The sequence below is a fragment of the Pipra filicauda genome, unplaced genomic scaffold (assembly GCF_003945595.2).
Source record: "Pipra filicauda isolate LSUMZ 115617 unplaced genomic scaffold, ASM394559v2 scaffold154_size2910363_pilon, whole genome shotgun sequence".
NCBI lineage: Eukaryota > Metazoa > Chordata > Aves > Passeriformes > Pipridae > Pipra > Pipra filicauda.
The window spans coordinates 2,292,084-2,303,026 of record NW_024104040.1 but is presented as its reverse complement, the minus strand read 5'-3'; the positions used below and the strand labels follow the sequence as shown (position 1 = coordinate 2,303,026).

The 10,943-nt window shown below is 40.9% G+C and overlaps 1 protein-coding gene across 1 annotated transcript in view; it reads left to right on the top strand.

The window, feature by feature from the left end:
- Positions 1–958: 958 nt before the first annotated feature.
- RYR2 (ryanodine receptor 2) overlaps positions 959–10,943 on the top strand; it is a 390,151-nt gene continuing 380,166 nt past the window's right edge. Inside the window, exon 1 of the mRNA XM_039379059.1 lies at positions 959–1,224. Within this exon, the coding sequence (XP_039234993.1) occupies positions 1,177–1,224 (48 nt within the window). The 5' untranslated portion in view covers positions 959–1,176. The remainder of the gene's footprint in view (positions 1,225–10,943) is intronic.

The window sequence follows — 10,943 nt, the reverse complement described above, 5'->3', positions numbered from 1 at the left end:
TGCTAGCCACACAGTCTGATTACCAAAATAACCGTGATTTTGTTATGTTTACCACTTTTGGAGCTTCAGAAGCCTTCTGCAGTCACACACCCCTCACACATTCTAAGCTGTCAATGATCCAGTTTCAATTTTACTCTTTTTTAAGATATTCTGTTGTCCTCACCTCATGATCATTGCATCACATTAAGCAGAGCCCCTCTGCCATGTATTCGTTCCAGGGAGCTGTTGCTGTTAAAAGTCTGGCAGCTCCCGTGGCTTGCCAGACTTTTTTTTGCTGGAGGCCAAGCATCTTTCATGCGATAGGGTTATGTGCCCATGGTAAGGTATGGTCTGCACGAATGCTTGAAAGATGAGCTATTCCATGGCAGCCCTTGTCTTCACGCTACGGTAAACACACGGTAACCATCCTTCAAGGGAATGGTATTTAAAGCTTTATATTCGCTCTGGGTTAAGCTCACTCACACGGAGGTATAACACCCGGTGAAGCCATGTTGTACCTTCCACCCCTTCTCCCCGACAGTACAGTCGGTTGGCAAAAAAACTGGCGCAGAGCCGCTTAATTAATACCTCTCCTGAGGTATCTCTCAGTGCAGCACATCACGCAGAACTCCTGCGGGACAGACGTGCCCAGGCAGGCAAGGCGCCGGCCGGCCTTGCTGGTGCCTCCCCGCGGGGCTGGTGCAGCCCCGGGCTCGGGCCGAGCGAGGAGACCGTGAGGCGGGCCAGGGCAGCAGCATCACCGCCCCAGGCGCGCCCCCGGCCGAGCCCCCCGCGCCGGCCGGGGCCGCCTCTCCGCGGAGCAGCCGGAAAGGGGCGCTGGGCGGCGCGTTTGGAGTGCGGAGGGAGCGGGTTGCGGATCACCTGCAGCGGCGGGGGGGGGGGCTGGGGAGCTCCGCCTCCCCCTCCTCCCCCGGTTAATCGCATCCCCCTCCCCCTGGCAGGACTGGCAGCCGGGCAGCGCTGTCAACCTGCTGCAGGGGCTCGGGTACCCGCACCCCGCTCGCAGCCGGGGTCGGGCTGGGGTTGCCGGCTCCGCCGCCCTCGCACTTGCCCCAGCCCGGTGCGGAGCGGCCGTGAGCCTCCTGCCATCGCCGCCTGCCCGCGGGGAGCGACCACCGCCGCCGCCCGCCCGGGCACCGGGAGCAGCGCCCGGGAGGAGGACAGACAGGGGGAACCATGGCCGAGGGGGGCGAGGGCGAGGACGAGATCCAGTTCCTGCGAACTGTAAGCGCCGCGCTTGCCTCCCTCACCTCCGCGCTGGCGTGGGGCAGGGGCCGGGGCTGCGCCGGCCGAGGGCAGCGGGGGGAGACGCCCAGACCTCGCCGGGGTGGGAGCCGGGAGAGGGCAGCGGGAGGCGGGTGCTCGCTGCCCCCGCCGCCCCGGGGGCTGCTGTCGGAGGGCTCCGGAGCTCCAGCCCCGTTCCTCTCCACCTGGCACCGTGTGGCCCCGTACCCACGGGCAGAGGGGCGACAACCGCCCGCCCTCCCTGCTGGCGATGCCGGGATGAGCGGGAGGGGGAGGCGGCGGGGGTACCCCGGGCAGGGTGAGGGGCGGGCAGCCGGGTGGGGGGCGAGCGGCGCTTTCCCAGTAGCACCTCTCCTTGCTGCCTTCCCACCCGCCAATGTGTTCGCGTACTGCAGATACTAACCGAGCAGCCATCCCCAGCGCGAAAGCTGCAATCACACTCCTTTTGCAAAAATAGAGTTGGGGAAAAAAAACATCTCTCCCACCCTACCCCCTCCCCACGGAGGTTCCCACTAACTTGCAAGCGTTCTCGTCGCTGGGCACAGACTAATACGGCTTTTTCTGGCGTGCGCATCCTTTCGTTACTTAGATCCAAAGCATGTTAAGGCGCTAGAGCGTTTCTTCCCTCAGTTTAATTAATACATCAGGACTGCTGCATCTAGTGCTTATCTGGATTATTTTTCTTCAAACATTGCTTTTATTTACCTTCTCGGCCATCTCCCAAGTGTCTTTTATATGCACAATCCTAGCAAGTTTTGCAGGTGGGCATCTTTGAATAGTGGTGTATACAAACCGTGCCAGTTTGAGGAAAAATTGCTGAGACATTTGATAAGTAGAGCTGAAAACACCGAGACTGTAGGATAAAGCTTAAGTTCCTTTTCATTTAGTGCAGTCTGATTTAGAAAATGTTCACGTTCGACGTCCTGTAAGAAAATACATCTAAAAAGGAGGGGAAAGCAAGCCACTGAGTGGATGTGAAGCATATTCATATGCTGTTTGCAGCATTGTGAATCTTGGATCTCAGTCATCTTCTATTTCTACCAGAAACCCTAAAATAATAGATATATATCCTGTTATTCCTTTTTTGTTTGTTTGAGGATTCTTGGAAAATCTGCTTTTACAGGAAATACAGCTGTTACACAACATTGGCATGAATATTGGCAACTTTTTTCCTGTTAGTGCTATGTGACTTCTATTTTAGTGTTGTGTAACACCTAAAGACAAAACAGAAAAATACTTCTGTGAAAGATAATTTGTCATCTCAATTTATGAGAGTTTAATTAGTAGTGCTTCTCACTGGTAAACATTTTTGGAAGTCTTGTACAATGGCAGTTTTACTGCTGGCTTGAATGTTAAGCTTAGCTCCTGTTATCTGAATGCTTAATAGGGAAAGAGGAGCAGTGAGCATGCTAATACTTCTCAGCACGTATACAGTAATGTTAAACTCCAGCACCTGACAGCAGCAGCATGTTATGTAAAACAGCACTCCTGATAATGTGTGTCAGGCTTAATAAAGATTTGGCAAACCCAGTCTTAGATAATACTTAAAAATGTTTAGAATGTTGTACTGGTGGCAAAATGACCTTGGATATGGTAAACTGAGGCTTGGGGGAGGCTTATTGTGTAGTGAAGTCAAAAAGGCCTGAGAAATACTGTTTTCATGTGAAGTTTTGAATCTCTAATCTGTAGAGGTATATAAGTAGTGATTTTTACTCCTCTCTTCCTTCCACTTTGTCCAAGTTACTCAGAAAAGTCTGTTGCTGTAGACATATTTTTTAATGTAGTTTTCCTTCTGTCTATTCTTAGAAAGCTTGGACTAGTATTCTTTAAAGCTATTAATTGTGCATACCTTTCTGAATGTGATTGAATAGAAAGCACTGGAAATTGAATATTACCTGGTAATTGCTGCAGTTTTTATTTTTATTTATTTTTAAAATAGGAATTAAGGACTGACCCATTCATAAATGTTTCATAGATAAACAAGAACTTTTCAAAGAACACTCTAGGCAAGCAAAAAGCATTCGATACTTGGAATATTTTCAGGATGACATCTGTAGGCCTACTACATGTAAGCAGTGCTCTTTGTATTTTTTTGGTAGGACCTGATAAACTTTCTAAAATTGTGAGTTCTTTTTCTGATATTTCAAAATTACTGTAGCATCTTTAGAGTTTACCCTGAAGTGTTTACACTATATTTTTTTAGTGTTTAAGGAGACACATGAGATTTTACTCAATTAAAAATGCCCTTTATTTACATTAAGGGACTAAACTGAGCTTGTATTTGCCCCCCATGTTGATGTATAATTTCTTTTTTCCTTTCCTCTTTACACATTCCTATATGCCTAATGATCCCTCTTTTTTGTTTGCTGCTCTTATTTTATTCTTATTTTTTTGGTAAGGTGGTGTCATGCATTATCTCCTGCAAATTTTGCTGCTAGGGTGGATTTCTGTTTCTTTTGGGAATAATTTGAGTTTGCTACATCAATTCTGAGAAGTGAACGTAACCTGTTAGTGCTGTGCATTTCTGGAAACATCAGTCCTTACGTTGTCTGAGATAACTTTGGGCGGACTGGGATTCAGCTCTGTGTTGTTCAGTTCTCCTCAAGGAAATCTTCTGTAGTGCTGTGAATGATACCTTTCTCCACAAACGGGGATCTCCCTCGTTACTTTGCTGAATGCTCCAGGTGGAGATGACCTTTCATTATGTATGGCCCTTTTTAGACTTGGGCATACATTCCCCTGACTTCTCCTAGTGAATGCACACATATTGTGGAAGAGAATTGAAGAGGAGCGAGTATCTTGTCCTTGCTTTTATTAGTTGTGTGTCTGGAGCAGACTTCTTCCTTGTAGAGGAGATTTTGCTTTTAAGTATTAAAAAAGAACAAGGTATGTACAAAATAGACTTTAATTGTTTGGTCTTTACAGTCAAGAATCTAAAGCACTTTTTTTTTTTTTTTTTTTTTTTTTTAAGGTTGTGTAGTTTGACCAGCGTGAAAATATTTCAGAGTTGCAGGAGAGAACAGAAAATGTTTTTGCCTAAATGCACAGTCTCCTTCCATAATGCACACTTGCAAGGACTGCTTTTCGTGACATAGAATCCCCATAGAGGAAGGCCTTTGCATGGAGTGGGGTGACAAGCTGGTGAAGGGATTAAAACAATTGCAATGTTTCAATGAAATACTGCCTATATATGTTCCTTATATTCATTAAGGGTGTCCTGAATTTTGGGAGCAGTATGTACCTAAAAGTGATGAGAAATGTGTAATTTAGCTCTTTGATCTTGTGATATTCCTGATGCCAGTATATATGCTTTTCTGGAGTTGTGGAGTTTCTCAATGTAGAAGCAGGTCGTCTTTTAGCTGTTTATGGTAGGAGACACCACCAGGACACACTAAAATAGGGCTGACAGGGTTATGGTCTTTGTCACTGTCTTCTGAGACGGTGAAGACTACCATGCCTGTCAGGAATCAGAAGCATAATCAGTGTGAGCTGCATATTTTCCCCAGGTCAGATGGAGTCATCATCTCTTTTTCACCCTTTTTTTTTTTTTTTTTGTAAAGGTTGAAATGCCAGTGTTCCATGTTGCGCTCTTTTATTTTTCATTTTTTTTTTTATTAGAATGTTACAGTAATATAGAATTTTTGCCTGTGTGAACATATTCTGTGCTGCCTTATTTTCTACATGGACTTAATAGTTCTGAGTGTGACTGCCAGAAAAAAGTGTAAGTTTCCTTTGCAACACTGGAAAAGTACTTTTAAATAAAATTAAACATTACTTAGGATTCATGTTTGACATGCAAAAGATTTTATTCACTCAGTGCTGCATTTTAATACTTCAGATAATAAAAGAATTAAGTTTATGGCAGAGATTTTTGCTTCATTCTGAAATGAAGAATATAATGTATTCACATTTCAAGGACATGAGTTCTGTGATTCCAGAGTCACTCCTATTCCAGATATTCCTCATTATGGCAATATTTAAACAAGTGTCACTTTAAATCTGACTAATAATCATATGCTTAGATGCCATCCTAAATGAAGATTCTGTGGAATTAGAGGACACAAAAGGAACCTGGAGAAATGAGGTTTGAAGATTATTGTAAAATAAGTCACTAAACATCAGAAGAATTGCTATGTGAGTCTCTCAGTAAAATAGAATAGAAAAAAAGTTTGCCTTTTTTTTTAATCCCTTGATTTATCCTGCTTATCTTTAAAGGAGTTTATCACAATACATTAGATTCTGGTAGCTGCAGTCATCAAACATACAAACATGATTCCCAGAGTGCACTGAAGAAAATGCTCAAAAGCAATCTTGGATGTTAGAAGCAATTTTAGAATGAAATAATGCTGAAAAACACTTTGGATATTTTTTGTTTATTTTAAAAAGTGTTTCTTTTATTTGTCAGTGTGTGACTTTTGGAGATACACCAGGGACTGACACAAGAGACCACTGTTTAACAGCTCATGTGAGGGATGGCGTGGTTGAGATTGCAGCATTTGTACCTTCCTCTCTAAGGCACTGCACTGCAGTACAGATACTGAATATGATCTCAAATTCTGTTTTGGAATTGAGCTGGACAAGCTGTTTATAGTGAATGGGTTTTAGCCAGGACGTGTAGTCCATTTTGTATTTGGGAATTGCATGTGAACATTTTATATATAAATTTTTTTATTCCAGAACTGTTTGCCAAACATTTTATACCATCATTAGAGTTATATTACTGGATAAAATCACTTGTTTAGTGCATGTACTGCCTTGTCCAGTGTTCTGCTTTTGGACGTTGTCTTTATCAGATGTGTGAGAAGGCAGCTGAGGAAACTGTAGCAAATAATTGGTCCACCAGGGAAGTTTCTTGCTAGCCCTGTGAGTTGCTTGCCTCATGTTCTGAGAGGCAGAGCTGCGTTTCCTGAAGATGTTTTGATGCATGCTGCCCTTTAGTATTGTGAAGGCCTGAGGAAAATCCATTGTAGGAACTTAAGCTGTGGACAGACCGTAAAGAGAGAATTCCAGTTAATTTCTGACCCAAGATGTACAGTGGTCTTGAGAGCTGTATCTGGCTTTCACTTCTCTATTTAAATGCTATATTACTAGAGGCATATTGTTAAAGGTGGTCTTTTCTCTAATATAGCTGTGTGGAAAGTGTGCAGGATGATCCTAATTCAAGAAAGTACACTGGTCTTTCTTGTGCAGGGATAGGGATGCACTGAAACATTTCTTTGAATCTAGGTAAAAGATCAGAAACTGTGTGGGGAAATACTGTCAGTGGATTGACCCCAGGAAGTACGTGGTTTAAACTGAAAACACAGAAATCTTCTGATTTTTATATTTATGGGTTATTCGTATTGAAACTCTGAGTTATTTTTAGTTTTGTTTTCTCAATTACACCTAGGCTTTTGTTTAACTTCCTGAATTGACTGAAAAAGTAGCTGTGGTGGATGACAGAAGGAAAGTCAAGAACTGCATATGTATTCCTATACTTCCTAATAAAACTTCAGTATTCCTATACTTCCTAATAAAACTTCAGTAACAAAAATTTGGGTTTTTTTGTGTCATGATACTGGTACATAAATAACCTTTGAACTCTAAAATGAGCACATTTTATCAGGGTGAATGAAAGGATCTTAAACTTTATCTTACTGTGTTTGTTTGACACAGTTATACCCTGAAATTTCTTCATATATCAAAGTAAGGTATCATTTTACGTCTCTAGTCTGTGTTCTGCTAAAGACCTATACTGTGTGTTGCAAGTGTATGGCACTTGTGCACTTGTCTGGCTGTACAGTCTATACCATTCTGGAAATGGAGGGCCTCTTGAAGAGTCTGCCTGATGCATCTCGGCAACTAGTTCCTTTATGCCTTTTCTCAGTTTTGATAATAGTTTAAGCTTTTTAAAAGCAACCACAGCAGTATCGAGTTTACTGAAATATTCTGTGCCCACGAGGAGCACAGCAATGGTATTTCTTTGTTCTCCTTGTAAAAAAAAAAAGAGCAACTTAAGGGCAGCTACTGCCTGAAACATCATCACAGAAGAGGTCACCCCAGTTTCCTAACAAAGACTGGCAGTAACTCCCATGTGGTTTTACTGCAGGGTAGTTTTATGCTGCAGTCCCTTGTTATTAAGTGTTAGATTCATTAACTGATTATGTATTCACTTATTAAAGAACTTTTGCTTTTCTTTTTAAATTTTTTTACATAATGATGGTGCAACTTGTCAGGTGAAGGGCTTAAACTCTTAAAATATGTTGCTGCTTCTAGAACCCAGTGATATGTTACTCAGCTATGGATTGGAATAAATGTATGTTTGAGGCATGTAATTTAGTAGAAGGTTTGCTTAGCTTATCAAAATTGCTTAATAAAACAAAATAATGTCTAGATATCTCCTGTTAGGAAAGGGAAAGGTAGGATAGGTAAGATGTCATAACATAAGTTGTATCAGCTTACCTCACAGCTGCAATTTCTGTTTAAATGTGATGCTATAATGGTCAGTTTTAAAGGAATATTAATGTGTTTGTAAGAGTGTTCACACTAACAGCTACATTAAATTTTAGGTAAAAAGATGAGTGTACTCTTTCAGTGTTGTGACATACTTTAATTTTTATCATAGTCCGGAATGACTTCCTTAAAATTGCCATGTGCTTGAAGAAAATTGTAGATATATTAGGTTATCTAGTAATTCAGTAGACTTCAAAGATGGACTTTGGCAAAAATCTCCAAGATACATTCTGTAAGATGCATGGATCAGTTAATTTTTATCATGGACCACATTTTAGTGGAGGACAAGTTTTTTGCTTTGTTTAATTTGGATTTTTTCATATTCTGAACACTTTAGGAGCACTGAGAGGGAGTAACAAGATCATTACATTTTGTGAGGTAGCTTCCCAGAGGATTTCAGAGTAATTAATGCTGCATAACAACATAGTTGTATTACCTGGTTGTTTTTCACTTGACTATGGGAAATAATATCTGATGGATATTAACTGGCAGAACCAAATGCCAGATGCTGGCATGTCCTGTCTCTCTACCTGTGTAAAAACCTCTCTGGAATCCTACTGTGAAAACTGAGTGCACTGAATTTGAAGAATGTCCCTGATTAAGTCCTTCTTTCAAAGGAATGATGAGAAGAAGCAACACAAAATCTGCATTGGCTTTCTGAGGATTGCGAGAAAGTGGAGTTTTATCAGTGGAATCAAGCCAGAAATGGCTGTCTCTTACAGCTATATTTCTTCCTTTCAAACCAGGCAAAGTTGGCAAAAATGAGTGCCTGGGATTTGTGTGGGATGCATTCTTTGCTTTCATAAAAAGTAAAATGGGAAAGAGGAAGGTATCTTCCTTTGCTGAATATGCCACATAATTTCCCTTGGTATATGAGCCTCTTCCTTCCTCTGATGAGCAAACAGAATTACTTATATAAAAATTTAGGTGGAGGAATGAAAGGAATTTGCAGAGTTTTCGAAGTAAGCCTAGGCAATTGGATAGATTTGCATAAAACTTGGTAAACTACGGGATAGTTGGATTCATCCACTGATAACTGATCTTCATTGTACATCAGGACTGTAGCCATGCTGATAAACATTTGAACATCCCCTATGGTGTGTTTATTTTCTAGTTGCAAAATGGAATAATTTAGTTAGAACTAACAGAGGCATGCTAAACACAAGCTAGGTCATTAAACCTCTCCCTGCAGGCACACGGTCTTCATCCTGAAGCAGTCTTTGTTAAAACATTTGGTTCCAGTGGAACAGAGGAAATCTAAATACCTGTACAGGTGGATAAGAAACCTTTAGCCCTGCAACAGTCACGAGAATTCTGTGTGATCCTAACAGTGGGAATTTGCCAAAAAAGAAGCATCAATTGCCTGACTTCATTTTTTTTTACTATTTTCTGCACATTTATGAAGTAGATTTTGCAATGCTAATGCATGGACAGTTTTGTGCATTTACACAGTCTTATTTCGTGTACTAGGGAGATGGAATGCATATGCCCTTTTCCATGTTACAGGAAAGTAAAAAAATTCACAATATGTGGTGCAGGGAAATACTCAGTAAGAACAAAATGGGGATGGAGAGAACCTTTCTTCTGGTTTTAGAGGTAATTTAATACCCCTTCACTGCTTAATTGTTGGATTAATCTTTTTTTTAAAAAGCTTGTGTTAAGTAAATGTGGGTTCTGGTTGCTGTTTTTCTGCCTCAGCTAACACAGAAAGCAAAGACTTGTCTCATGATTTGACGGGTACCAGCAGGCACCTGAAGGAACTGCAGTGTTGCATTCATGCAGACGTGGAGCAATTCATTCATGAGATCTATCCCAGCAAGTGTGGCTGTAGAGATCTAACTCTCCTAATAAAGGAACTAATAGAGATAAAAGTCTGTGCAAATAACACTGTACGAATTTTCAGGGCCAAAAATGTTAGACAGCGTTGCTGAAGTATGACTGTTGAGGCAAAGAGTCCATAAATCAGTACTATCACAGATGCAAATATGATGCTGCCATAGTAAGGATAACGTGGATAAAGGTTGTATTTATTGGTGTGTACATAAGAAGTCTTCCTAGTTTATTGTAGTCTTGAAATTATGTAGTAGTCCTTCAGAATAGCTTGTTAGCTAAAAAAACCCAATAGTTTAATATTTAGTAATTGAAGGAGGGTGATAGCTACATAGGTAAATCCAGAAAACACAAATGCCGTAGGTATTCCATCATTGTTGACTGAATTTCAATACGGTAAACTTGTGAGTTAATGATTCATATCCTACAATGTTTTTTGTAGGTCTTGACGTGACAGTCTGACTGCCTGATAAGGTATGTCAGCTATTATTTACACTTTAACTACTTCTAATATGTCTAATGTAATGAATTCTGCATTTAAAAAGTTACTACCTTTGATACTGGTACATCGATGGAAAAAGAATCTTAAAGCTTGCAAGAAAAAAGGATTGTAAACAAATCGTCAGTGGAGACCTGGTCTCCATTTTGAGCTGACCAGGGTTCTTGTAGAAACATCCTGTAAATCTCATTTTGCTATGAGGTTCCTGAAATTCTCTAGAAGAAATATTGTTGCAGTTTGGATAGTTTCAGAATATTACTTGCAATGTTATGCCTCCAAGTCCATTTTGGGAATCTGTTAGCAGTATCTTGTACAAGAAGAGGGCTGTGTTTGTTCTGTACCCTGTCTTCTAGTTCATTTTAAATTGCTTTCCTTTGTAGTTTCAACATCTGAGTGCAAAACTTTAATCTTTCTCATTTGCCTTTGTTCTTGTTAAAGTCACTGAGACCCATGTTTTCTGGTATTGGGTTTGATTGCTCTTCGTGATTTTTAAGTGTGACACAGCTTCAACCTAAGCGTGTAGTAGGACTTGCTGTTGTCTTTAGTTATGAATTTAAGCATTCATTTGAATTGGTAGAAGGTTATTTTCTTCAAGGGGGCTCATAAATTCGGAATTTCTTTCCTTATCTATTTTTTCATTTAAATTTTTCTCTTGATCTGACAAAGGGCAAGGTCAATGGTTTTGTTTGTTTGTTTTTCTCTCAGAACAAGACAATAAGTGTATTAAAAGTATCACATAAAGTTCACTAAGTAGGCGAGAGTTTTTAATGAGAACTTCAGTAATATATGTTTCTCCACATCGTTGATATTGATTTATGAATTAGTCTGTAATTTCCTTTTCCTTTGCATACTTCACCTCTGGAAAGTTTCAGCTTAT